At 56.2% G+C, this 27830-nt stretch overlaps 1 protein-coding gene across 1 annotated transcript; it reads left to right on the top strand.

The window, feature by feature from the left end:
- Nucleotides 1958–27229, top strand: PARVG (parvin gamma). Its single transcript, XM_018048882.1, has 13 exons — nucleotides 1958–2150; nucleotides 3898–3992; nucleotides 5508–5572; nucleotides 6388–6490; nucleotides 7062–7202; nucleotides 9497–9612; nucleotides 11333–11388; nucleotides 13994–14016; nucleotides 16438–16496; nucleotides 16718–16786; nucleotides 19445–19546; nucleotides 26375–26447; nucleotides 26910–27229. The coding sequence occupies exons 2-13, from the start codon at nucleotides 3914–3916 to the stop codon at nucleotides 27017–27019; spliced, it is 996 nt and encodes a 331-aa protein (XP_017904371.1). The 5' UTR covers nucleotides 1958–2150; nucleotides 3898–3913; the 3' UTR covers nucleotides 27020–27229.

The following is a 27830-nucleotide window of genomic DNA, read 5'->3' on the forward strand; positions in this document are numbered from 1 at the left end:
AAAAGTGAAAGAAAAAGCAAAGATGTAGTAAGATGTCAAAAAAAAAAAAAATAACAAGCAAACCTTCTTGAGATTCGAAAATGTAATTCATACCCTTTACATAGTTCATCGTCGTCGTTTAGTGCTAAGTCATGTCCGCCTCTCCCGACACCGTGGACTGTGGCCTGCCAGGCTCCTCTGTCCATGGGATCATATAAGGAAAATTAAGCTATGATGTGTATGTATACTTATTTGCTCAGTTGTATCCAACTCTTTGCAACCCCGTGAACCGTAGCCCCCCAGGCTCCTCTGTCCTTGGGGTTTTCCAGGCAAGAATACTGGAGTGGGTTGCCATGCTGTCTTCAAGGGGATCTTCCCAACCCAGGAATCGAATCTGCGTCTCTTGCATTCCAGGTGAATTCTTTACCTGCTGAGACACCGGGGATGTCCAAGCTGTGACAGATAACTCTAATATAGTTATATAGAATAATTATATAGTTTTCTATATGAAATTCAAATTTTAAAAATCACACTGAGTGACAGCCTCTTTCTCACTGCATTTTGTGACAAAGCCCAGTCTCATACAGGTGGGGCAGAGCGGCAGACGAGGCCGTGCATATCTGTGTCTCCCCCTGTAATGTACAGATGTGAGAGCATCTGCCTGCAAAGCTGAGTCCTAGTGAAATTAAAGCCCTGACAATTGTCCATGCTCCATCGTCAGTCACTCATTGAATACTAGCATCAGCAATACCTTCTGTCACTTCCGTGACCTTTCGTGAGGAGCCCCACGTTCCTGCTTGCACGCTCCCCACGTGCTCTGCCCCCTTTTCTGCAGGATCTGTCAGCAGAGAAAGGGTGGTTAGCCTCTGGTGACCCGGCACTGTCACCTGTTGCTATGGAAACTCTCAATTTGAGCCTGGCTCGTAAAGACTCAAGCTCAAGCGACCAGCTTGAGTCCGCCCCGCTGTCCTGGGATCTCGCCTTCTTGTGTTCCCCTAGTCCTTTGCACAGGCTGTTCCCTCCACCTGGAACATTCTTACCCATCTTTCTTTCAGCTGGCAAACTCTTATTCATCCATCAAAGCCCGCATCTCCTCGGAAAAACTTCCTGATCCCCTTAGGCAACAATAGCCATCGATGTTTATCCAATGAGCTCACTCTGTGCCAGGCATTGCTCTAGGCACTAGGACTCAGGACTCTTAAGGGGCTGTGGTATGGGATCAGGAAAGGATCTGCTTCTTAGATAAGGCAGTTAGGGAAGGCTTCCTGAAGGAGGAGGCACTTAAGCTGATGATAGCGATGCAGACTCAGCCATTTTAAAAGCTGGGTAGAGGGCGCAGTAAGTGTGACCACCCTAGAGCAGGAAGGTAGGTGGCACTTTCAGGGAATAGAAGGGTTGTCCATGTGGCTGGGAGGCGTGAGGATGGAAGAGGTAAGGAGATGAGAATGGAGACAGAGCCGGCAGATCCCATTAGGACCTTGGGCTGGGCCGGGCAGACTGGATTTCATTTTAAGGGCTACTGGATACTGCTGGTGGATTTTAAGTGAGTTGAGATGTGAAGTGGGTCCTCTGGTCACTTGTGGAGAACAACTCAGGGGTAGGAGGTGGGGTTTGAGCGAGCAGTGTGTTCCCAGCTAGGAGGCTCCTGTATGGTCCAGACGAGAGGGCAAGGTGGGCCCTGGTCAGGCCAGGGATAAGAAGCTGGAGGGACAGCCTGGAGGCAGCGCTGACAACTTGCTGATGGAGGAGCTGGGGCCTGGGGGGAAGCTGACTCCCAGCCTCTGGCTTCAGGAACTGGCTTGGTTTGCATATCAGGGAGGGGAGAGGGACAGAAAGAAGAAATGTAAGCTCTGAGCTGCCTGCGAGGCCTCTGGGGAGTGCGGAGGTGTGGCTGAGCCCATAGACCCAGGGGCAGAGCTTTCCAGAGGGAGTTTTGGTGGCATCTTTCAGAGCATCAGGTTCTAACGCCCCGCCGGGAGGAAGCACCCTGCAGACGCAGCCTGGACGGCTTTGCAGAAGCCACAGGCCCCGGAGGAAGTGAGCCGCTTGCCCCTGCCTCCCGGCGGCCCCTGCCGACCTAGGGCACCGGAACTGGCTTTGCTTTGGAACCCGGGGACCACTAGCGCTTGAGCTCCGCGGCCTTCATTTCCCTGCGTGGAGGAAGCAGCCAGGTGAGTCCTCGGTTCTGAGCCTGAGCTCAAACACACAGAGAGGGAGGCTCTGGGAGGCCTTGTGGAAACGAGGCCAGGAGAACCTGGTCTTAGCCGAGGTCCCACAGGGACGATGCCGGGCGAAGCACACCCTGCGCCCAGCTGGACCCCTGCCTCCCAGGCTTGCAGGCCGCTGCTCCCCCAGCCCAGAGGCCCGGGCAGACAGAAGGGCGCCCTCCCAGCTCTCGTGTAGCCAGGGAAAGTTTCCCTCTCCAGCCTGTCATCTCCCCTAACTTTCAGCCAAGGAGACCAGCCACCCCAAGTCTTCCGATGAAGAAAGAGAGGCCCAGGTCTGGGAAGGGACAGCCCCTGGGGCTGCTGATGGCTGGAGGCAGCTCCCAGCTCTGTGGACACTTGCTGCCTTTGGCGCCCATCAGGTTCAGCCCCTCCCAGTAAAGAAGCGTCAGGAACAGAGAGGGGAGGTTGTTTGCCCAAAGTCACATGGGAGGAGGAGCTCACCTGGAACCCAATCTCCTAACCTCCCCCCTTCCCCCAGGCCTAGTTCCCGCCTCTCCTCTGGCCCTGTCCTTTGAACAGAACCCCCTCCAAAAGGAGGCTTGGGAATACGGGGGGATGGAGTCAGCCCAGTGGCTTGCTCTCCACACCCCCAAGATTTAGGGCAGGACGGAGCCGCAGACAGTGCCCCGGAGTCCCCATGCTGGCCGCCCATGTCACAGCGTGACTACCTTCTTGTGAGTGCCTCCATTTCACGGCAGCTCTGGGCCCTGCTACTCCAGCCAGGCCTCCCCGGGCCGGAGCTGACCGCCAGCTTCTGTTGCAGGAGGCCCCCCCGCCCCAAATGTCTTGTTTGGGGCTGAAAGCGCTGCAGGAGGCCCAGGGGCCAGAGCGGAAGTTGCGGGGGCAGGGCCACACCAGGCAGGAGAGGAAGTGAGTCCAGGGGAGCAGGAAGGAGGCTCTGACTCTGCTGGGCACCCTCCCCTGCAGCGAGGATGAGGAGGGCCAGCTCTGAAAACTCTGGCCCTTCCTGGTGAGCGGAGAGACCCTGAGCTCCCTCGACAGGCCAGGATGATAAGCCCCACTGTGGAGAAGCTCGCTCAGAACTTGAGCAAGGCAGGACCAGCCCACACCCCCGAGAGCCCAGCCTGCACCCCAGTCCCACGTCCACTCACTCAGAGGCTGGGGGGCTGCTCTGTGCCCCCTGACTCAGGCTCAGGGCCCAGAGAGGACAGGCCTGTCCCCCACCCCTGCCCTGGTAGGAGCTCCTGGTCTGCAGACATCACCCGTCAACGTGATCACCGCCACCCTGCTGCCCCACCCCTCCAGCAGATTTGCCCCCTGAGGTCAGCCAGAGGGTTTTCTGGATCCAAGAAGCTCTGAGCAGTGGGTTGCCCCCTTGGTCCTACTGCCTGGGGTGGGGGTAGGTGGGTGGAGGTTCCTGTGTGTTGTCGGAGGGGCCGTGGGCTGGCCGCTCCACACCTGACCGAGGAGGACCCCAGCTCCCCACCAAGCCTTTGCGCAGGCTCTGACCTCAGCTGCTGCCTGTTTCTGCAGGGCGTCCCGCAAGCACTGGCTCCTAGCAACCCTCTCAGCAGGCACCCTTTCCCCTTGCCCAGGCAGCCCGGTGACTTGTCCACCCCCCCAGCCAGCTTCTACCCTCTCCCCGTGCCTCCTGGTGTCTAGAGGAAACAGCAGACCTCGAGTCTAGAGTGACTCGGAGGGTGATGTCCTTGGCTCCCTGCCTCCCCAGGGCCGGCAAGGCAGCGATGGAACCCGAGTCCCTCTACAACTTGCTGCACCTCCCTGGGAAGGCGGACCCACCGGCCGAGGAAGAACTCTTACAAGGTGCTGGCCGGGTGGGGCGGAGGGGCAGGGCTGGCATCCTGAGAATGCCCCCGGGCCAATTCAGGCCCTGCCTTGGCTGCCAGGTGGTCCGCTGAACACCCAGTTCTGTCCAGCCCCTGCCTCTGCCTTCTGCTATTTATACTTGACTCCCCTGCTTCTGGAACCTTCCACTGAGTCATCCCCAGATCCCGCATAACCGCACTTCTCCAGGTTAATGGGGACAGTGGTGAGGATGCTGACTGCTGTGTGGTCCCGTCTGTGCGGGGGCTGAGCTGAGCTCGTCTTAAACACAGCATCTCACCTGTTACTCTGAAGAGTGGTAGTCACGGGCACTCTCACCTCCTTTTTACGGACGAGGAAGCAGGCACAGGGGGTGACATGGCAGAGCCGCAAGCCCGGTGCCACAGGGCTGACTTCAGTAACTGTCTGGTGTTCTCAGGTTATAAGCGGTTTCAGGTTGTGAAGCATCAGGAGGAAAATTGCTGTTAGGGTGGCAGGGCTTCGTGATTTGGAAAAGTGTTTATTTTTGGTTTTATAGTCGGTCTGGAGATACAATTCTGGCAGGCAGAGCTGGAACATGGTGAGATTCAGAGTGGCAGGAAGGACGCTCCAGGAAGGGGCCACGGCCATTCAGGCACCGCCACCCCCGCCCCACCCCTGCCACCAGGCATTTGCCGGAGCCTGTCCTCCTGTGAGGATCACATGGGCCGGGTGGGACTCGGAGCCCTTCAGCGTGTCTGGAAGCCTCTAGCCGGGCTACGTGAACACAGAGGCAATGCGTCTTGTGGATGTGGGCAAAGCCAGCCCCGGGGTGACTGAGTTTCTCCCACATCCACTGGAACTCGATGACCATCTGTGGGTTCTGTGGTTCTTCAACTTAGGGGAGGTGCTGACCCAGATCTTGGGGCTCAGTGGACAAGCCAGGTGCCCTCAATGCCCTGCCCACACCAGGGAGCCTGGCAGTCATGGTTGAACACTGCCTCAGCCCCTAGGAACCTGGGGACCTGGGCTTAACTGGTCTGTGACCCCTTCTTATGTACGTGGAAAGGGTCAGATGAAATGCAAGATGTCCAGTTAAATGTGAATTTCAGATAGACAAGAAATAGTTTTCGAGTTTACGTATGTTCTCCAAATACGAATATTGTGGTGTCTGAAGACGGGCTGGTGTTCACGAGAGAAGTGAGGGGGAAGAGTGTCCTGGGGGAGGCAGGAACCACTCGGTTGAAGGAAGGGGGTGCAGAGGACGAGGCATGTCTAGGAAACCCAGGTGTCTGGGGATGTTTGGTGGTCAGGGCGTGTGTGTGTGTGTGTGTGTGTGATGGCATGTGTACATATGTATGACTATCCACGTGCGTGTGTGAATGCACTTGTGTGCCTGTGTGTCTGAGTGCCCTATGCACATGTGTGTGCCTGTGCGTGTGAAGTGGCAGGACCAGTCTCCCCTCTTGGTCAAGACGCTGGCTCCAGGGCTGACCTGCAGGCCCCCATCCATGTGTCATGCTCCCCTGTTTCCAGGAGAGAAGAGGAAGTTCCTTCCCCCCACTTCCCGGAGTAACCCCAAATTTGAAGAACTGCAAAAGGTGCGGCAACCTTCTCTGACCATCTTTGTCTGGAGGAGTCTTTCTACCTTCCTGGGGTGGGGACCGTGGGCCGCCCCCTCCCCAACCTCAAGCTGGTGGGTGGCGACCCGCAGGCTCCCGGGAGACCTGTTGAGTGGCTGCATGAAGGGATCCTTGTTGAGCACCGACGGTGTGCCTTTCTGTGCGTGATGCCAGCAAGGCTCCTGGTGGTTGAGAGGGAGCTCACCTGCGTCCCAGGGAGCGGAGCCTCAGAGGAGTGACCTGACCCGTGGGGGACACGCGGTGGCCAGTGACGATGGAGCCGGGGTTGGACCCAGGCCACAAACCCCAGCTCTCGTGCTCCTTCTCTGGCTCAGCTGCCTGGGGCAGTGGACGGCTGACCAAGCGGGTGGGAACACACGGGCACCACCCAGTTCTCCTCGGCTGTAAGCTGCGCACAGACAAGGGGCTTCCCTTTTCCTCTGCGGTATTTCTCTAGCCTCCGTGGGGGTGTTTCTGTTACCTCCTCCAGGGAGACCTCCTGACCTGCACCACCTCTGACCGCCCCCCAGAGGATTTCAAAACCCCTGTATTATCAAAACCTTATGCAGGACAAAAAAAAAAAAACAAAAAAACCCCAAAGTGCTCAGGTCCACTGGAGCCCAGAGCAGGCCCCTAACAGCCGGGGAGATCAGAGCAGGCTTCCCAGAAGAGGCGATGTTTGACCTGGCCTTGAAGGACAAGTAGGAGTTGACTGGTGGGAGGAGGGCAGAGCTGAGCCCAGCGAGAGGCCGAGTGGGGAGTGGCCCCCTATCAGCTGTCCCTCGGCGCTGCAGGTGCTGATGGACTGGATCAACGCCGAGCTCCTCCCGGAGCACATCGTGGTCCGCAGCCTGGAGGAGGACATTTTCGACGGGCTCATCCTGCACCACCTTTTCCGTAAGTCTCTGCTTTCAGCCCCAGGAAGTCCTAGGAGGCAGAGTGGGCCAGCCTGGGGCTCGCTTGGTGCCCTCTGCAGAGCCCTTGGCAGACAGCTGCAGGACAGGCCTGTCGGCCACAGCTTCCTGAGCTCTTGCCACGGAGCAGGTACTGTTAACCGTCAACACAGCTGTTCTGTGATCATCCCCACTTTACAGATGAGGAAACTGAGCTCTGAAAGGCCTGGTAGCTTGTCCAAGGTCTCACCATGAAGAGAGCACTGTGGGGGGCGGGGGGAGGAGCCAGGGGTCTTGGCTTTAACCACTAGACCACACTGCCCTGAAGGGAGGAGGACCGTGGGTCACTGTGTGGGAGGCTCAGGGGGTGGGGCACAGGGTCTTGGTCAATGTGGAGTGGTCCGGGGGCGTCTCCAGAGAGCGGGGCTTGCCTAGCCACGCAACGCACATGCCCCATGACTGCCTGGAGGAAGTAGACTGGCTGTGGGTCCCCTGGCAGGAGCCCCATCTGTCTGCCCTCCCCCAGCCTTTCCCACCCTTTCCCTCCGTCCCACCCCTCTCTCTCTGGTCCTCAGAGAAGCTGAGCGGACTCAAGCTGGACGTGGAGGAGATCGCCTTGACCGCGGCCAGCCAGAGGCGCAAGCTCACAGCCGTCCTGGAGTCTGTGGACCAGAGCCTGCGGGTGGAAGAGCCACAGGCCAAGTGGAGCGTGGAGAGTGCGTGGGGCTGGTGTGGAGGGGGCTGGGAGCGGGCAGGCAAGGAGGCAGAATCACAGCGCCCTTACCCGGGCAGGGGCGGGGCTGCCTCGAAGCCCGGTGCGAGGATGATAAAGGCAGCCTTCTCCATAAGGCTGCCATGGCTGCCCAACCCCCAACCCCACACACGCGCTCAACTGCCTTGTTGGATGGGTGCTAACTGCCTGCTTGGTTAGCTTATCTAACTTACATCGGCAGTGCCTGCTTGTAAGAAACGAGTGTGCAAAGTCCCACCCAGTTAGCCACTTGGTAGGATTTCCTGCCATTCCAACCTCTACATCCTGCCCATTTTCCAGATTAGAAAACTGAGGCTGGAAGGAGTTGAAATAGCCTCTGCAAGGTTGGGTGGTGAGGTGGTCAGTTCAGTCACTCAGTCGTGTCCGACTCTTTGTGACCCCGTGGACTGCAGCACGCCAGGCCTCCCTGTCCATCACCAACTCCCGGAGTTTACTCAAACTCATGTCCATCGAGTCGGTGATGCCATGCAACCATCTCATCCTCTGTCGTCCCCTTCTCCTCGTGCCTTTAATCTTTGCATCAGGGTCTTTTCAAATGAGTCAGTTCTTCGCATCAGGTGGTCAAAGGATTGAAGTTTCAGCTTCAGCATCAGTCCTTCCAATGAATATTCAGGACTGATTTTCTTTAGGATGGACTGGTTGGATCTCCTTGTTCAAGGGACTCTCAAGAGTCTTCTCCAACACCACAGCTCAAAAGCATCAATTCTTCAGTGGTCAGTTTCCTTATGGTCCAACTCTCACATCCATACATGACTACTGGAAAAACCATATCCTTGACTAGATGGCCTTTTGTTGGCAAAGTAATGCCTCTGCTTTTTAATAGGCTGTCTAGGTTGGTCTTAACTTTTCTTCCAAGAAGCAAGCATCTTTTAATTTCATGACTGAAGTCACCATCTGCAGTGATTTTGGAGCCCCCCAAAATAAAGTCAGCCACTGTTTCCACTGTTTCCCCATCTATTTGCAAGGAAGTGATGGGACCAGATGCCAGGATCTTAGTTTTCTGAATGTTGAGTTTTAAGCCAACTTTTTCACTCTCCTCTTTCACTTTCATCAAGAAGCTCTTTAGTTCTTTGCTTTCTGCCATAAGGGTGGTGTCATCTGAATATCTGAGGTTATTGATATTTCTCCCGGCAATCTTGATTCCAGCTTGTGCTTCATCCAGCCCAGCGCTTCTCATGGTGTACTCTGCATATAAGTTAAATAAGCAGGGTGACAATATACAGCCGTGACGTACTCCTTTCCCGATTTGGAACCAGTCTGTTGTTCCATGTCCAGTTCTAACTGTTGCTTCCTGACCTGCATATAGGTTTCTCAAGAGGCAGGTCAGGTGGTCTGGTATTCCCATCTCTTTAAGAATTTCCCACAGTTTGTTGTGATCCACACAGTCAGAGGCTTTGGCATAGTCAGTAAAGCAGAAGTAGGTGTATGAAACAGTATGAAAAGGTGAGGAGGTAACAGTTTTCGAACGCCCTTTTTTTCCTTTTTTTTTTAAAGTATGGTTGGTTTATAACATTGTGTTAATTTCTGCTGTACAGAAAAGTAATTCAGTTATACATATATATATATATATATATATATATATATATTCTTTTTAAATGTTCTTTTCCATCATGGTTTATCATAGGACGTTGAATATAGTTCTGTGTCAGACGGTATTTGTTAGGCCCCCGTCACTATTCTCTCCACTGCGTTTCAAGTCTCACATTCAATAACTGATGCTTGTAATGTTGGCCCTGAATCAGGTCATCAGGCCCACCAGGCCCCTCTGTTCATGGAATTCTCCAGGCAAGAATACTGAAGTGAGTTGCCATTCCCTTCTCCAGGGGATCTTCCTGACTCAGGGATCGAACCCAAGTGTCCTGCATGGCAGCTGGATTCTGTACTGTCTTAGTTGCCAGGAAAGCCCCTAAACCAGGTCACGTTCAGCTCAGATCTAACAGTTTGTTCAGCCAGGGCCCTGCCGTAGGACATTTAGCTGTTTAAGCAGCGCTGCGGTGAACATCTGTGTGTGAAAGTTCCCTCCACACACGGCTCGCGCCCTTGGGCTATATTTGCAGAAAGGATGAGTGGAGCAAAGTGAGGCTATTTTTAGGTTCTGAATGTAGATTTCCTCCCCTGACGCCTGGACGCCAGGCTCCTCGGGCTGCAGAGGGTGGTTGTGACCATAAGGAGCCCACCGCGTGGCCCCAGTTTCGGGTATCCTGGGAGCCCTGACTTCGTGCCCCGCTCTCCTCCCAGGTATCTTCCGCAAGGACCTGCTGGCCACCCTGAATCTCCTCGTGGCCCTGGCCAAGCACTTCCAGCCCGACCTGCCCCTCCCGACCAACGTGCAGGTGGAGGTGATCACCATGGAGGTAAGGGGCGGGCCCCGGAGGACGCCTGCCTGCAGGTCGAGCATCTCGGGGCTGCCTCACCACATGCTGGACCAGGGGGTGGATGCCGCAGAGGGCGGGGGCTGAACCCAGGTGAGTTCCAGGGAGCCGGGAGAAATACCAGATCCCACCAGGACCGTAGGGGAAGCTGGGCCAGAGCTGTGGGCAGGAGATGCAGAGTCCAGGGCGGGCCACGACCAGGTCTGTAGACTGGCCAGCCCCACTTACTCAGCAGATGACACCTGCCTGGGGTGTCCTGAAGGTCCTGGCTGATGACTACCACATGGGCCACAAGTGACCATCTGTTCACGGCCCTCTGGAGCGTTCACACCCTGGGCCACCACCACTGCCCTCCCACTGTGACGGCCTCGTCTCCCAATGCATGGGTGTGAGAGGGGCCCCAGGGACCTTTTTGATGCTAGCATCTACTGAGTGCTCCCTCTCCAGCACGTGTGGACTTATGCTGTAGCTGATGGCCCAGGAGTCTGTGCCTGCCTTCTCTCTCAGACAGACCCTGAGTACCACCAACAGGGCCCCCCGCGCCTGCTCCCTGCTCTCCCCTCCCCCACCTCCTGGGCACCTGGGGAGCAGCCAGCTTCCCTTCTCCCAGAAGGCAGAATACACTGAGTCCAGCCAAACTCAGGAGGATTCATTCTGACTTTTTCAAAACCGCTGACGAATTCTATGGCTGTATGTAAATTGGAGGTGACTTCATTCCTTCATGCGTTCACCTATTCATTCATTCACCCCCCACTCACCCATTCATTCACCCACTCATCCATCCATTCATTCACCCCCCACTCATCCATTCATTCGCCCACCCACTCATCCATCCATTCAACCACCCACTCATTCATTCACCCACCCACTCACCCATTCACCCACTCATCCATTCATTTATTCACTCATCCACCCACCTGCTCATCTATTCATTCATCCACCTACTCATCCATTCATTTATCCACTCACCCACCCACTCATCCATCCACCCTCTCATCCATTCACCCACCCACTCACCCATTCATTCACCCCCCACTCATCCATTCATTCACCCCCCACTCACCCATTCATTCACCCCCACTCATCCATTCATTCACCCACTCATCCATTCATTTATCCACTCACCCACCCACTCACTCATCCATTCATTCACCCACCTACTCATCCATTCATCATCCACTCACCCACCCACTCACTCATCCATTCATTTACCCACCTACTCATCCATTCACTTATCCACTCACCCACCCGCTCATCCATCCACCCTCTCATCCATTCATTCACCCACCTACTCATCCATTCATCATCCACTCACCCATCCACTCATTCATTAACCTTCCCATTCACCCATTAATTCATCCATCTACCCACTCATTTATTCGCCCACCCAGTCACTTATTTGTTATCAGGTAAACACAGGTCCATTGACGCCCTGTGAGCCAGACACTGAGTGGACTTTGGGGATACCTGGGCACCAAGGCAGACACGGTCCCCCTCTTTGTAGGGCTCAGGGCCCCTGGGAAGGACAGTTAAGCTGGTCCCATAAGGGCTGCCCAGGAGGGAGGCCGCCTTGAAGAGCAGATTCGGCAGGGTGAGCTGGGTCCCTCGGGGCAGCTTTGGGCCCTCCAGTCGCCTCTGGCGGCAGTCATGGGCCCTAGAATTTTCTGTGGCTACTCCATTTCGCCCCCGTTTTCTCTCCTAGCACACCAAGAGCGGCCTGAAGTCGGAGAAATCGGTGGAGCAGCTCACTGAGGGCGGGTGAGGCGGGGCGGGGGCGTTGGGCTTTCTCGGGAGTGGGCAGCGGGCCCCGGGGCAGGGGCAGGCCTGCCTGACCTTCCGGGCGGGGCCCTCACTCTGCCAGCCCTACTAGGTGCCGCCTGGCCCTGGAGTCCTGGCCGGCAGAGCCGCCTACACCCGCCTGCCCTGCACGCGCTCCACGGCAGGGTTGGAAACACAGCAGGGTCAGGGCCGTGCACGTGGGCTCTGCAACAAGGCAACCGCAGGGTCTGGGGGTCCGGGGAGAAGGGGGGCTGCTGTTCGGCGCCTCTGAACTGCAGGCCGGGTGAGGCTTTGGAGGGGTCTCAGTGGTGCGGGGCCAGCCTGCCTGTGGCCAGAACTCCCAGCAGCCTGGGTGGTAAAGGAAGCCGTGCGTGGACCCTGTGCCTCTCCCGCCAAGCCCTCTAGCACCCCCAGCTGCGTCTCTCTCCAGGGAGACCTGGCCATTTTGCATTCCTGGACTCCCCTGTGGTGGAGATTGTAGCTGACCTCAGCCAAGGGTCCCCCTGCCACCCATGGGCTCACACTCTGGGACACCTGCCCAGGTTCCAGGGATAGGAAGGGTGGGGGGCTGGCCCTGCAGCAGGCCCCTGGGTTTGGGCTGCAGGTTCCACTCTGTGAATTGTAGAATCTTCACCTGATCCAGGCAGAATGTCTCTCATCCTTGCAAAGCTGCCAGAGCTGCACAGGGGCCCCGCTCCGCCTGCAGGCCCGCATTTCCCCAGACCCTGCCACAGGCCGCTGCCTGGCTTCCCCTTTTCGCCTCCCACCCCATCTGGTCCAAAGGTCTTTCTGGGTTGGCCTGAGAGTGGGTTTCTTAACAGGAAATCTGTGGATTCTCCTTTCCTGTCTAACCCTTCCCGCAGGCCTACTGTGTGCAGGGCACTGGGCTGTTTCAGCTCCCTTGACCCATTTAACTCTCAGAGGCCCAGCTGGGCAAGTTCAGTTCTCTCCTGTTCGCAGACTGGGCCGCTAGCCGGGCCTGGGCTGAGATCCCAGCTCAGCCTGGTATGAGCCGTGCGTCCTCGAGCGAGTCACTCCCTCTCTCTGAGCTTCTTCATGCCTTTGATAAAGGGGGACCCCCCTTTCCTACTTGTTGGGGCTGTCGTGAGGGTTATAGATGATGCAAGTAAAGGGACCTTCCCCTCTTTTGTGCCCCCAGCCTTGAGGTCCTTTCGGGTCTACGGCTCCTGGGTGTCCACTGGGGCCAGGCTAGGGGAATGGGCTAGCTGATGGCAGGTAATGTCTGTGGCGGAGGTGTGTGGGCCGGGCATGGCCAGGGTGGAGGGAGCAGACGTCTGTCGGCCCCTCCTGCCAGTGGGGCCTGGCACACCTGCCTTCCCAGTGACACCCCAGGAAGAAGGCCTGTTCCCCTCCCACTCGGTGAAGCTAGATGCCCTCCCCACCATCCGTCTTGACCCGTCTATGCCGAAGATTTAGGGTCTGAGAACGAGTTTGGGGAACTTAAGAGAGAGGGTGCAGTTAGCGGTGGTCATGGTGGCCACACCCCTCCTCCCTTCGCAGCCCTAAAGCCACCCTTTCAGCCTCTGCTGAGCTCGGACGCTTCGCTGAGGGCCCACCCCTGGCCCTGGGCTTGCGTCCCAGGCGGCACAGGGCCGTGTGCCCCTCCTGGCAGCTGCCTCCATGCGGAGCCCTGGGCCTTCGTCTCAGGCTGCTTCCCCCATCCCTCTCGGCCCAGCTTCCTGCCAGGGTCACGGTCGGTTGGAGGGACCACCTGACTCTTCTGGGAGAGCCCAACCTTCCCCAGGCATGGGGGTATGGCGTTGGGGGGGTGAGGCGGGCAGAACTGAGGTTTCAGGGTGTCGGTGGGGAGGGTGTGGAGCACTTCACAACAAAGTCCAGGTGAAACTGCTCAATGACAATGAAGAGGCGGCGAAAGAAGCCAGACACGAGGCGGGCGCACGGCTTCACTGCAAACACAAGCAGCCCAAACGGAAACACAGCCAGGCCTCTGAGTGGCAGTGACCTTTGTGGGACGTGATGGGGCGGGGGCCAGCTGGGGGTGCTGGAAGGTTCTGACACACAGGGGTGTGGGCAAACATGCGCCGGCTCTCTAGTGAGGATTCGGGCATTTTTATTGTGTCGTGTAATACCCCCCGACCACAACTGAAACAGCCTCCCAGGTGGTGCTAAGAACCTGCCTGCGAGTGCACGAGACACAGGTTCGACCCCAGGGTGGGGAAGATCCCCTGGAGGAGGGTGTGGCAACCCACTCCAGTTTTCTTGCCTGGAGAATCCCATGGACAGAGGAGCCTGGGGGGTTACAGTCCATGGGGCTGCAAAGAGTCAGACACGACTGAAGCGACTTAGCAAGCATAGCACAGCTAAAACAGCAACCGCAAAAACGACACAGTCCAGGCGTTCCTAGGTGTGGGAGCCTCAGGGGGAGGTTTGGACCTCTGCCATTTGCTTCCCACGAGGGCCCTGCCTGCTTTCGGAGCTGCCAGGAAAAGGGAGCGCTGCCAGGCCTCGTCACACGAAGACACTACGTCTCTGAAGTTGTTTTTGTTTTTTAACCATGTGTTTGCTCTCTCCCCACCCCCACCCCCTACATTTTTCTCTTTAGCCCAGACAAGGACCAGCCATCAAGTGAGTACCTTCCTAATTTAGGGGAATCTTTTTCTGTTGGGTGTGTGCTGAGACAGACATGGCGTTATGACTGGCTGATGATTGGGTGTGCTCACAGCTCCTTTATGGTCCACGACATAAGAGACGCAGGTTCGATCTCTGGGTCGGGAAGATCCCCTGGAGGAGGGCGTGGCAACCGACTCCAGTATTCAGCTTGAAGAATCCCATGGACAGAGGAGCCTCGCAGGCTACAGTCCATCGGGTCGCAAAGAGTTGGTCACGACTGAAGCAGCGTAGCACGCGTGCACGTGTATCTCCAGCCCTCTTGTCTTTCTGTCCTCCCGTCTGTCTGTCTGCCCGTGGATTTGGCTGTTCCTTCTCGTGATGCTGCTCACATGGGTAGAGAGATTTTTAATTCCCATCGGTGGTGGCAGCTGTGGAGTTGTTCAGCGTGTGGGCTCTGGGGCCAGGCAACCTGGGTTCAAACACCAATTCCCCCATTTATTAGCCATGTGAAGTTTGGTGAGTGACTGAACTTGTCTGTGCCTCAGGGTCCTCATCTATAAAATGGAGTTAATAATGGTACCCACCTCTTAGGCTGGTGGCAGGGGTTAAGAAGTACTTTGTGAACGTGCTTAGTGCAGAGAAAGTGCTTGATAATGACTGTTCACTGCTTTGGCTGCTGTTTTTGTGACAGAGCTCTTCACCAGTTGACTGACTGACTCAGCTATTCCTTCTTTCATTAATTTATTCCTTAGTCAGTCCGCCTGGCCAGCTGGCGGTTGGTTATCCATCTATGCATCCACCCACTCACCCATCCATCCGTCTATGCATCCATCCACTCATCCATCCATCCATTCATCCAACCATCCATCCATCCATCTATTCACCCATCCATCCATCTATCCACCAACCCATCCATTCATCATCCATCCATCCATCTATGCATCCACCCACTCACCCATCCATCCATCTATGCATCCATCCACTCGTCCATCCATCCGTCTATGCATCCATCCACTCGTCCATCCATCCATCCATCCACTCATCCATCCATCCATCTATTCACCCATCCATCCATTCATCATCCATCCATCCATCTTAATATGATTTTTCCTCCCCGAACCTTCCCCGCTTGGAACAGAGCGGTATAAACAAGGGGTTCTCACCTGCAGAGGAGGCAATATGACCTGTGAGGGGCTTCTGAAAGCAAGGACTGAGAAAGGTTGAGTGGGAGAAGGGAGGTACCAGGAAGGCCGGTCCGGTGAGATGTCTGTGTGTGGGCAGGTGGAGGGGCAGCCCAAGGACCTGGGGTTTCCCAGGGAGCAGTGTTTGCATGAGGCTGGGCCACACAATGAGGGGCAGGGACACGGAGCAGGGCTTCCTAACACCGTGTCTAGAGTGTCCCTCGTGTTCTGGCCTGGGTCATTGGAGTGGCTCCTTCGGGGACACAATTTCACTGACCGTAGGCCAAGAGGTCTGGGTGGGCTCAGTGGTATTTCTACCGTGTTTGTCGGTTTATGGGGCATTTTAACCGGCATAGTGCGGTCCCCCCCCTTCACTAATGAGGGAACTGGGGCAAGGAGAGGTGAAGTGACTTGTTCAGAGTCACACAGTGGCTGGCTGCAGAATCAAGAGGTAAATTCTACCCAGTTTGGGTATTCAGTGCCTTGAGGACCGGTCTCCCCAGGGGAGGCGTGTTAGCTGCACATGGCAGGAACGCAGTTGGTGGGAAAAGGACCTTAGTCTGAGGCGTTGGCGCCTCTGAGTCTGGACCAGGGGCCTGAGCTGCTAAGAAGCTCCCATGGGCCTGACTCAGCTGCTGAGGGTGCTGGCCTTCTGTGCACCGTGGGGATTTCAGCCTCTCTGCAAGGGCTGGATGCCCTTATTCTGCCACTCCACAGACGCTGGGGAGGAGACCTCTGGGCCAGGAGTCAGTCTGGGGCTGGCCCCTTTTCAGCCACCCATGGCAGCTCCTGTGGACTGCTGGGCGGAGCAGGGAACTACAGGGAGGCGGGGCGAGTTCCCAGGGGATGGGGTGGTGTCCACGCTAGAAACGATGACTGTTTATTTAAGACCTATTTTGTGCCCATCTGGGCTTTCCAAGTGGCGCTAGTGGTAAAGAACCTGCCTGCCAAAGCAGGAGACATAAGAGACATGGGTTTGATCCCTGGATTGGAAGATTTCCTGGAGGAGGGCATGGCCACTCACTCCAGTATTCTTGCCTGGAAAGTCCCCATGGACAGAGGAGCCTGGTGGGCTACAGTCCATGGGGTCACAGAGTCGGACACGACTGAGCAACTAACACTTACTTATTTACTTGGGATAAAACTACATCTCTCTCTGGACTGTTTCTTCTGAGAAACTTTGGTGGAAAAGAAGTCCTTGTTTGGCACAAAAATAATAGCATCGTAATGAGGTGTTTATTGGATCTGTCTGCAGAGGACGTCTTTGATGAGTTATTTAAGCTGGCTCCAGAGAAGGTGAACGCTGTCAAAGAGGTAGAGAGATCAAACCTCCAAGAGTGCCTCCTGCCACCTGCTCACTCGCTGCCCACCTGACCTGGGTCTGGGGGACAGGGTGGGGCAAACGGGGAGGAATCTGGCCTTCACTCTGCAGCTGCTGTGCTGGGTGCCACGCAGTGGGGGGCAGAAGCTTTCTGTGACTCTGAGTGGGAAGGTCGGGAACCTGAGCTGGGGGCCTGGGGTTCTTCCCTGGACAGGCCATCGTGAAGTTTGTCAACCAGGAGCTGGACCGCCTGGGCCTGTCGGTGCAGAATCTAGACACTCAGGTAGGGATGCGGCTGTGGGTTCCAGGGTCGGGAAGGGCCACGGGGAGAGGGTTTGGCAGGGCCCACCGGGAGCCTGGCCTACCCTGTGTGACCCGGGGTGTCACCTCTCAGAAACCTGGGGTCCTCCTCTCCAATGGGGGCGTTGCATGGAGGCAGCATCGCCAATCAGGGGCAGGACAATGGTCCTGTGAAGTGAGGACCTCAGGGTTTGTCTGTGCTGTTAATCACTTTCATTGCGAAACAACTGCCTTGCAGCTCGTTTTTCCCCAAAACTAATCTTGGACTATCCGATACGATGACTCAAAACACAGGAGGGTTCCCTGTCTAATTGCATTGACTTCCCTGGTGGCGCTACTGGTTACGAACCTGCCTGCAAGTGCAGGAGGTATAAGAGATCTGGGTTCCACCCCTGGGTCGGGAAGATCCCCTGCAGGAGAGTATGGCCGCCCACTCCAGTATTCTTGCCTGGAGAATTCCATGGACACAGGAGCCTGGAATCGCAGTCGGGCATGACAGGAGAGACTTAGCACGCACACACGTATGCCTGGTGGGGTTGTGGGTGTTGACACAGCCCTGTGTCCGAGGGCTCCCGTGTCTCCTGGTCCACGGTGCTGACGACGCTGAACATTCCCGGGGCAGGAATAGAATCTTGAGCTGTCAGCCTCCTGTGGTGGACCGTGGCCTCCCACCAGAATGCTATGCCCCTGATTTCCCTTAATACAGTGAGGGGCAGAGAAGTCGATGGCCAGCCCAGGCTCTTCAGGGCAGCAGTGGAGCCTGCTGGACCCCGGGGGCATTGACTGGACATGGTGGTGCAGGATTCGGTCCACCTGGCTTCTGTTTACACAACATGGTCTGGGGGGACTGGTGGTGAGGTCACCAAATGGCTAATGGTGAGCTTAGCTGGAGCTGCTGATGTCTCAGACACAGCGTCATTAGCCAGTGGGGAACAGTGTTGATAGAGCCCTGTGCCTGAAACTAAATCCGATGAAGCCCTACCCTGTGCCCAGTTCTGAGCAGAGCCCTTCAGCTCATTGACTCCTCCCAATGACCTCCTTAGGTGGGAATGGCTACTATCCCATTTTACAGATAAGCACATTAAGCACAGAGAGGTTAATGATCTTATCCAAGGTCACACAGAGATTAAGTGGTGCTTGTCACTCGGTCGTGTCTGACTCTATGTGACCCCATGGACTGTAGCTCACCAGGCTCCTTGGTCCACAGGATTCTCCAGGCAAGAATACTAGAGTGGGTTGCCATTCCCTTCTCCAAGGGATCTTCCCAACCAGGGATCGAACCCGTCTCTTATGTCTCCTGCATTGGCAGGCGAGTTCTTTACCACTGGCGCCACCTGGGAAGCCCGACTAAATGGTCGACCTGGGACTTGAACCCCGGCTGTTGAGGCCAGAGTTTGTGTGCCATCAGCACCTTGCACGGTGGCCACATGAGAAGCCCGTGTGTGACGTGGTCTGGTGACACAGCAGGGTAGAGGTGGCAGAAGCCAGGTGGGTCCACGTTACCCCTGGGCTTGAGGACGCCGCCTTCACCTCAGCTGTGTGAACTTGGACCTGGATTTCTCTTCTTTTAAAATGGGTACAAGGATCCCACTCTCATAGAACTGTGAGTGACAAGTGAGATGGTGAACTTCGGGTGTTTTGTGGATTACCTGGCATTTGGTAAAGAATCTGCCTGCAATGCAGGAGACCTGGGTTCTACCCCTGGGTTGAGAAGATCCCCTGGAGAAGGGATAGGCTCCCCACTCCAGTATTCTGGCCTAGAGAATTCCATGGACTGTACAGTCCATGGGGTCACAAAGAGTCAGACACAACTGAGCGACTTTCACTTCACTGACGCACTGTGGACACACAATAAAAACTGTGGTTGTGTTGTGTTTTGTGCGGGTATGAACAGATGATGTCTTGGGTTTACATTCTACCGGTTTCATCTTTATGTCTCACTTGGTAAAATAAAGGTGTTTGAAGAATAAATGGCACATGTGGGAATGGTATTTAGAGACTGTTGCCATAAAGGGGGATATTAAAGTCCCCGGCATTTCAGTGGTACATTAGCAGGCAAGATTTGGGGCCAAAATACCAGCATGGAAACAGACCTATTACGAGGCAATTCCATTAAGGACTTCTAGCGGTGACTTACTTCCAATATTCAATCTTGTGTTTTGTGTCTTTGAAGAGATTGAAGAGGCTTATATTAGCATACGATGCGCTGATGCCGGGGTGATGGATTTATCTCTGAACGCACAGACAGAACAGATAAATACGAGTGTAGCAGCCAGCAAAATGAGCCCGGTGTGATGCTCTCTGCCGTTTCCTGATGGAATAGGTTTACACTTAACTCTGTTTTCTCCTGAGCCTCTGTAGCTCATGGAACAGTATGTGGTTTAAAAAATGATTTGAGGCTATTTCACAGAAAATGTAAAAATGGCTCGTCTTATCAAGCATGTGCTGTGTGCTAGGCAGCCAATAACTGCTTTATACCTGCTGCTTTTTACAACACCACCACAAGGTCAAGGATGTCATCCCTATTTCTCAAAAAGGAACCCGAGGCTCAGAGAGGCTGTGTGACCTCTATCGTCACACAGCCTGTAACAGGCAGAGTGGGATCCTCCAGGCGACCCGTCTTCAGTCCCCTCCTTTGCAGTTTGCAGATGGCGTCATCTTACTCTTGCTGATTGGACAGCTGGAAGGCTTCTTCCTGCACTTGAAGGAATTCTATCTCACTCCCAGCTCTCCTGCGGAAATGGTAAGTTTTTGCAAAGATTTTCCTTTTCACCTCTACCTCTGAGTGCTCAGATCTAGGAAACTGGCATGATCAGTCTTCATTCGCTCACTTACAGGTGAAGTAAAGGGTGAAGGAAACTTTGGTTGTCCGTATGTCTGCCCATCCACCCGCCAACCTCACCTGCAGACTCCTGCACCTAGCCATTGACATGCTGATCCACTCATGCACCCAGTTCACCTACCCATTTATCCATCCATGCGTTCATCTACCTATCCGTCCAACCACCCACCCACTCGTCCATCCCCCTACCCATTCATCTATCATCCATCCATACATCATCCACCCACCCACCCATCCATCCATCCATCCATCCACTATCCATTCATCCATCCATCATCTGTCCACACATCATCCATCCACCCAGCCAGCCAGCCAGCCACTCATCCATCCACCTACCCATTCATCTATCATCCATCTACACATCATCCATCCACCCATCCATCCATCCATCTATCTACTCATCCATCCACCATCCATTTATCCATCCACCCATCCATCCATCATCCATCCACCCACCCACTCATCCATCCATCCACCATCCATACACCCACCCACCCATTCATCCACCTTCCCATTCATCTATCCATCCTTCCATCCAGCCATCATCCACCCACCCATCATCCATCTACCCATCCATCTATCATCCATCCACACATAATCCATCCATCCATCTATTCATTCATTCATCCATACATCCACACATCATCCATACATCCATCCACTCATCCATCCATCCAGCATCCGTCCGTCTACCTGTCCACCCACCCACTCACCCATGCACCTGATCCCTCATTTTCTGAGGTCTTGCTTGGTGTCAGGCCCTACGGCCATAAAGACGATCCCACACAGCTCCTGCTTTCAAGGGCCCCTCAGTCTGTAAACACTGTGCTCTCAGTGATATATGGTCTTCCAGGCTGCAGTGATGCGTTGGCTCATGGTGGGTGGGCTGGTGGGGAACCTGAATGCAAGAAAATGTGGTTAGTGCGATCTGCAGGAATCGGGAGAGGCCTTGCGAGAGAGATGGCCCCTGAAGTTGGCTGAAGGGCTTGGCTTGCAGAGTTAAACTAGGGAGGGAACCCCGAGGGGAGGGAATAGCATCATCAAAGAGTCAGAGGTGGCAGGGGTTCTGGCCTCATGGCCTTCAGGAGTTCCCATGTGGACCTTGGATTCTGGGGGGCTGGTTGGGAGAGAGCTGCGTTAGTCCAGGTGGGGATGGGAGCGGGTGTCTATGCCTGAGTTGGGGAAGGACAATGGCGAGATTGGTGCTGGTGGAAGGGACAGGGCATCGGCCTGACTGCTCCCAGCTTCTGGACCCTTGCGGGGCTCCTCCCTCCCCCAACCCCCAGGCCTGTCATGTGGAGCCTCTGCGGTTCTTCAGCTCCTCAAGCTCTCCCACCTCTGGGCTTTTTCAGTCTGTTCCCCTGGTGGGAATGTCCTTTCCATGCGGGACACCTCCCGGTGAAGGGAAGGGATGCTCGCGAGTCTCCACAGGGGGAAACCGAGGCCCCTGGGAGCAGGGTTCACTCCAGTCCTGGGCCCTGTGTCCCGGCGGACTTGGCAGAGGGAGACAAAGCCTCCGCTCTGGCCCTCAATCCACAAGCAGCTCACGGCTGCATCTCAGGCTTCTTGGCTAAAATGGGCTCACAGTCCCTGCCCTGCTGGCCTTTGTGCCCAGTCGCTCAAAGTGTCTGACTCTTTGCAACCCCATGGACAACAACAGCCTGCCAGGCTCCTCTGTCCATGGGATTCTCCAGGCAGGAGCGCTGGGGTGGGTTGCTGCCCCTCAGACTACACAAATAACAGAAAAGAGTTTGGAGCATCAGGAAGGTAGAAGCATCCAGGGGCCTGCGGTCCCTTGTCCCCTCATCCCGCCCAGGACCCCAGGTGGCCCTCTCTGAACTCCGTCCACAGCAGGGTCCCTCTGGCTGGATCAGCGGCAGGCACCCCAGGGCAGGAGGGCAAGAGGGCACCCCATCCTCCCTCTGTAGACAGGGGACAGCAGGCAGGGCTGGGTGCCAGTTCCCAGTGCCAGCCTCGGGGCATTGCTGGGAAAAGGAATGATTTCCATCCCCTTTGATGTACCTGTGGCCCTGAGATGGCTCAGATCTCAAGGCCTTCCCTGGGGGGTTTGGGGTGGTGGTGGGAGGGGGCCCTGGGCCCTGGGCCCTGACCCAGTTGCCCTGACCTAGTTCCAAGCTTGGTTTCTGCCTGGCTCCCATGTATCAGCAACCCTGTCTGTCCCTGCTTCTGGCTGCAAGCCTGACCCCCTCCCCCCACCAGGGTCCCTGTCGAATATTCCAGGCCTGCCTCCCAGCCACAGCCTCCCTGCCCACCTGTGGCCTGCACGCCACCTGGGCCTCTGCCATCTCCAGGTCTTTGCCAGGGTGCCCCCAGCCCTGCCTTCCTCCGGCTTTGCTCTGGCTCCCTTAGCTGGGTGTTGGCTCCGACCACCTTCTCATCCCCTCTGAGCTCCTAGGCACCCTCTAGACCCCTGAACCACAGCTCTTCTCATGTTCACAGGGAGTTCTTACCTGAGTCTGGCCTCACCAGGCCCCTTACTCCCGTTTCTCTCTCACTTCATGTTCCTAGGGGGTGGAGTGCAGGGCAGGGTTGTATTTCCATTTTACAGAAGGGAAAACTGAGGCCCCAGAGGCTGTGGGACATGCCCAGGGCTGCCCAGCTGGAATTGGGGCTGACCTCTTGATCCTCAGCCCATGTTCTTCTTTTGGCCATCTTTGTGGGTGTCATCTCCACCCTCTCAGGAGGCAGGGGTGCTCTTGACTGGAAGAGTGATTTGGGGCTCAGATTCCCCAGAGCTGGGATATTGGCTGAAGAGCAAACAGGCTGGAGCAGTGCAGTGTTTGACGCTGCAGTAGAAACAGTGGTCAGCACTTACTGGATTCTCACCCTTCACTGGGCACTGTATTAGTCAGCTACTGCTGTGAAAATGCTGTGTAACAAACAACCCAAATACCCAGTGGCTTAAAACTGCAAACCTTCCTTCTTGTGGGTCTGCAGGTTGTCTGGGTTTGGCCGCTCTAGGCGTGGCCAGGCTCCACCGCTCACCTGGGATGGGCTGGGTGTCAGGCCATCTAGGCGGGGGTCACTGGGGCTGTTCAGCCCTGAGCCTCCTCCTGGGACCAGCAGTGAGCATGGCATGGTTTTCTCATGGCAGTGGCAGGGGACCCAGAGATGGAGCAGGACACGCGAGGCACAGGCTCAGAGCTGGGCTGCTGTCGCTTCCTTCTCACCCTCTTGGCCAGAGAAAGCCCTGTGGCCTCGGTGCAGAGGCCCTTGCTGTGTGCGCGCCGAGAGGACACATGCCTGGGGCCAGGGATGTGCTTGCCCATGGGCAGCAGGAATGACTCACCAATTCCTTCCTGCGTCGGGCCTCTGAACAGGAACCATTCCCATTCCTGTTTCTCTCCAAGGAAACTGACTTCAGACAGGGCAAGCAAGCCAGCTGGTGTTGAGGTTAGGATGACAACCAGGCTCGTCGTCTACAAAGTGGGAACTACAGCCTCAAGTCCTTCTTGGGGAGCCAGCGTGAGCCCCGTGGGACACGGAGTCAGGGTGAGACCAAGAATGAGGTTCACCCAGAGTTGCAGGGTCAGAGCAAGGCTGAGACCGTGGTGCTGACTTTTATCCAGAAATCAGGGCGCCCATGTGTGATCAGTAAGGGAAGGTTAAGAGGATGGAGCCGGTGGGGTGGGTCACATGCAGATCCCCATGGAATCAGGGGCTCAGAATTGGGACCCAAAAGAGCACAGGGGTCCCCTGTTCGTCACTCAGAGGTTGGGGCTTCACCAGATGGCAAGGCTGGCAGCCAGTATTTTGCTCACCTCCTAATCCCCAGTTACTAGCTGGGGACAAATGTCCCACCTTCCAAGGCCCCCACGTGCAGCCAGCCTGCTGACTCCACTGATTTCACGTTTTGAAGATGAGCCACATTCTTTGGAGGGAAAAGAAGCAGCCTCTCAGCTCAGGCCCCAAGAATGCACTTTTATGGGCTATTGTAAGAAACCTCAGCTGCAGAAATGGGTAACAAAAATGCTGACGAGGTCATTAACTGCAAAGGGTGGAACAACGGCCCTTTCCGGAGGTGGGACACTGGAGGAATTGTTATCTCAGTCCTGTGGCTTCTGGAAATTGAATTTCTCGTTATCAGACTTTCTCTGCCAGTGGTGTCGATGTGAGGTTGCCGTTCGTTGCTGGAAGCGGAGTAGGGTTGGAGGAGCGAGGCAATCGTTGGCTCTGCAGAAATGAAAACACCAGGGCCGGGAACCTTCGGCTTCTTCCCACGTGCAATTACTTGCTCTCTCGAACGATTTGAATGCTCCCTTCTGGGTTGTGACCTTCTCTCAGCTCCGCGGAACATGGTCATTTTCCTTTCATCATCTCAAACTGTGCATGCAAGAAAACGAATGCTTTGGGTAGACCTGGTGGGGTGGAGCTGGAGCCTGGGGCAGGTACTCCTGGTCGGACTGAGCGTTGTCGAGGAGTGTGGCCTGTAGAAGCTTGAGCGACCGTTGTCCTAGGGTCGACAGCGGTGATACTCAGCACAAATTCCACAGGGCAGGCAGCGGATCTGGGTTTTGCCCCAGTTGCGTGGCCAGCGCACAGCAGATGATCGGTAAATATTTTTTAGGGACTTCCCTGGAAGATCGGTGGCTAAGACTCTGTGCTCCCAGTGCAGAGGTCCTGGGTTTGATTCCTGGTCAGGGAACTAAGATCTCACATGCTGCAACTAAGAATTTGCCTGCCGCAACTAAAGGTTGTACAGGCTGCAACTGGAAGAACCCGCGTGCCGCAACGAATATCTAAGATCCTGCATGCCACAACTAAGACAAATAAACAACGATAAGTATTTAAAGTAAGTGAAGGAAACGTTTCTGAGAAACTGGTCCTGTGAGCTGCTCCATGACAAATGGATCCCCTGGTGAAATCGCTTGGGGAAACATGCATAGTCCCAAAAGCGCAGGAGACATTGTAACACATTCAAGGCACTGAGAAGTCCTGCAGCGGAGGGTTTCCAGAGGACATTATGGGAGCCAACGTTTCCTAAAGCCACTTGGTCCCAGACCCCTTTTCCCTTCTGTCCCCTGGACCATGCTGTGAGGATGCAGGCTTGGAGGTGAGCACAAAGGCTGGGCTGAGAGGCGGGAGAGCACAGCCCAGTGTCCTGTCTTCACTGTGATATTTACCTTCTGTGCATCTTGTGAATGGTGCTCCTGATGAGAATGAAAACAATAGCAACAGTAACAACCCACATTTTCCAGAATTCTCCAGTCTGGGGGAAGACCTGGGGATATGGGGCAGGACGGCAGTGGAGGGCTGATTCACTCACTCCGAGGTTTGCTTCCTCCGGTCTGCACCTCCCCAGAGGTGTGACCTGCCTGTTGGGGAACGTTGGCACCTGCACCAGCCTTGGTCTTCTTCTTGATGGGCTATAGAGGGGCAGCCCTGCTGGGCTGGCGACCCAGCTGCCACCACCCTCTCCCTGGCATTTTGGATCCAGCTCTGCTACTCTGTCCATTTTTTAAGAATAATTTATTTGTGTAGGCGGACAGGTCTTAGCGGCAGCATGCAGAATCTTCAGCTGCGTCATGCACTCTCAGTTGTGGCATGCGGGGTCTAGTTCCCTGATCAGGGATTGAACCCCTGCCCCCTGCGTTGGGAGCACGGAGTCTTAGCCACTGGGCCACCAGGGAAGCCCCTGCTCTGTCCATCTGATGCTCCTTCAACTCTCCTCCGTGGAGAAGGACCCTGCTCACTGGATCCCTGTGGTCCCCACACGGCCTCCGGGGAGCCAGCTGTCTTGGAGGACTCCGCCCCTTGCCTGGGATGCGGCCGGAGTCCTTGGGGTGAGCTGAAGATGCTCCCCCCGCCCCTGTCCTCTATCCTTGGACCAGGACTGTGGCCTTCCCCTCTCCCTCTCTGCGAGAGTCTTTCTCAGGGGCTCCTGGCCTCCCACACAGCCCACTTCTCAGCCCTTGTAGGAGCCGGGGCGGCGGAAACTTGCAGGGAGGCCTTGGCTCTGCCTTCGTTATTCTACCTTCATGTCTGGCCTCATGGTTCCAGTCTGGGTCCACCATCACATTGGTCCACATGGCAGCTTGGAGAGGCTGCTGGGAGGTGCGCTATTCCCCTGTACAGAGGAGGGGACAAGGCCCAGGCAGGACATGTGCCTTGTCTGACCTGTGACTTGTGACCTGTTGGGAGCTGGTGCACAGATGTCCAACCCAGATCTGCCCAGACCCACCAGGAGGGGACTGGGAGCAGGCTAGGCACCCTCGGGTGGGCTTTGCTTACCTGCCGCTCTGCCAGCCGGGCCTCTGGGCCCCTGGCTAGGTTGCCACGGGAACCGCCTGGCCTGGTTGAAGTGGGCTTTGGGACTGGAATGGGCTCCTCAGCCCCAGCTGCTTTGCAGGTGTCAGAGGGAGACAGACCTGACTCCAGCACTTTCTGTTGTGAGTTCAGACAGGCCCGTGGCAGCTCTGAGCTCTGAGCTCCTCATCTACACTTTACCCTCAGAGCTCAGCTGTTTATGAGGGAGTCTCTATTGCGCACAGGTTCCGGGGCTGCATCAGGAAAGACAGGATGCTTCCTTCTCTGACTAAAGTCCCCTCATGTGGCAGGACTCACTCCCAGGTGTCACCTCCACCAGGAAGCCTTCCCTGATGCCTGGGCTGGGTGCCTTCCTTGGGGACTGCCTTTCCCCCTAGAAGTGGCCTCCTGGCTGCATGATGAATCATTTCGCCAACATCTGATGGGGTCTTGTCATTGTAGCTGCACAATGTCACCCTGGCTCTGGAGCTGCTGAAGGAAGGAGGCCTCCTCAGCTACCCTGTCAACCCTGAAGGTGAGTGCAGGGCTCTCGTGGGCAGGCAGCCTCGTGCCAGGGCCCCTGAGTGGGGCGATGTGTGGGTGCAGCCTCTTGCCTGGTGTTGGCTGAGTTTTCCTATGAGGGGGCCCCGTGCCCACGGCTCCCACCCACCCTAGTGGAGGACGGTCCTAGGGGGAGGAGATGGGGGACCAAGGTCCCTGGGGATGGACTGTTCAGAGAGCCGAGGTCTGGAGGAGGTGCTGCACTGGGGGCCCCCCGAGAGGGTGCCTGGGAGGAGACAATGGCAGTGCCCTGTGACGGGTCCTGGGACTCAGGGCTCGCTTGACCAACTGTCCTGGTTTGCCAGGAGTTATGCCAGGTTTAGCCCTGAGAGTTCGTGTCCCAGGAAACCCCTCGGTCCGGGGCAGGCCTGGACAGATCTGACCTGATCTTTGCCTCCTGGATCTGACTACTGCCCTGCTCTCTCCCGACACGCAGACATCGTGAACAAGGACGCCAAGAGCACGCTGCGAGTCCTCTACAGCCTGTTTCGCAAGCACAAGCTGAAAGAGAGCACGGACGGGGTGCCCCAGAGGTCCCCAAATTAATCCTCACAGCCCCCAGAGCCCCTCCTCACAGCCTGCCTGCCAGGCGCCGCCGGAGGGCCAGGGCCGCGGAGGGTCTCCTCGCGGCGCCGCCAGCCCTGGGCCTCCCACTCTTGCTCTGCGTGTCTGTGGCATGCCCGCCCCTCCCCCGTCTCCTGTTTCCGTCTGTCTGAATATCTTTGAACCCAATTAGGCGTGGTTTCTTTCTGAGCCAACCTCTGATCTTGCCTGGTTTATTTTAACAAATGGATCTCTGGGAGGGGTGTGGGGAGCCTGCCGCTGTCCTGGGAAGGTCCCCCTTAAATATGCACGGATACGAGCTGAGCCCCAATGCAGGCTCCCTCCGCACGGGGCAGGCGAGGGAGGGGTTCAGGAGCTTGTCTGCAGGGCCACCGCCAGGCAGCTGTGAGGGTCCCAGTGGCGCTGACCTTCAGGGGGGCTGAGGGGCTGACCCTAGAGTAGGAGGGCCTTCAAGTGTCAGTGCTGACCCGACAGCAAGACCCGCCTGCCACACTCAGCTACTGGTGTCAACCTGCCTCTCACAAGGGGGTGACGGGCCCAGGATCACCCTCCAGAGGCAGGAGCCCCATGTGGCTCCAAAACCAGGCCCATGCCCCTCGGGAAAGTCAGTTCAGTTACTTGCCAGAGGAGCTGAGGCCCAGGCCCACACCACAGCCACGATGGTGAGTTTCACCCGGAAGTCACAGAGATGTCCTCGTGGCTGGTTAGCAGGTTGAACCGACTCCCTGTCTGTCCCCAAGGAGCTGCCGCGTTGCTCTCTCCAGGGATACTGGGCACTTGCTATCTCTGTTTC

Source organism: Capra hircus, chromosome 5 (assembly GCF_001704415.2).
Source record: "Capra hircus breed San Clemente chromosome 5, ASM170441v1, whole genome shotgun sequence".
In the NCBI taxonomy this organism is placed as follows: domain Eukaryota; kingdom Metazoa; phylum Chordata; class Mammalia; order Artiodactyla; family Bovidae; genus Capra; species Capra hircus.

What these genes read in the sequence shown, in the direction of transcription:
- PARVG (XM_018048882.1), top strand. Translation starts at nt 3,914, where the DNA reads ATGGAACCCGAGTCCCTCTACAACTTGCTGCACCTCCCTGGGAAGGCG. An exon ending in AGGTGAACGCTGTCAAAGAG is followed by an intron (nt 16,497 to 16,717) that starts GTAGAGAGATCA and finishes TTCCCTGGACAG; the next exon opens with GCCATCGTGAAGTTTGTCAA. An exon ending in CCAGCTCTCCTGCGGAAATG is followed by an intron (nt 19,547 to 26,374) that starts GTAAGTTTTTGC and finishes TTGTCATTGTAG; the next exon opens with CTGCACAATGTCACCCTGGC.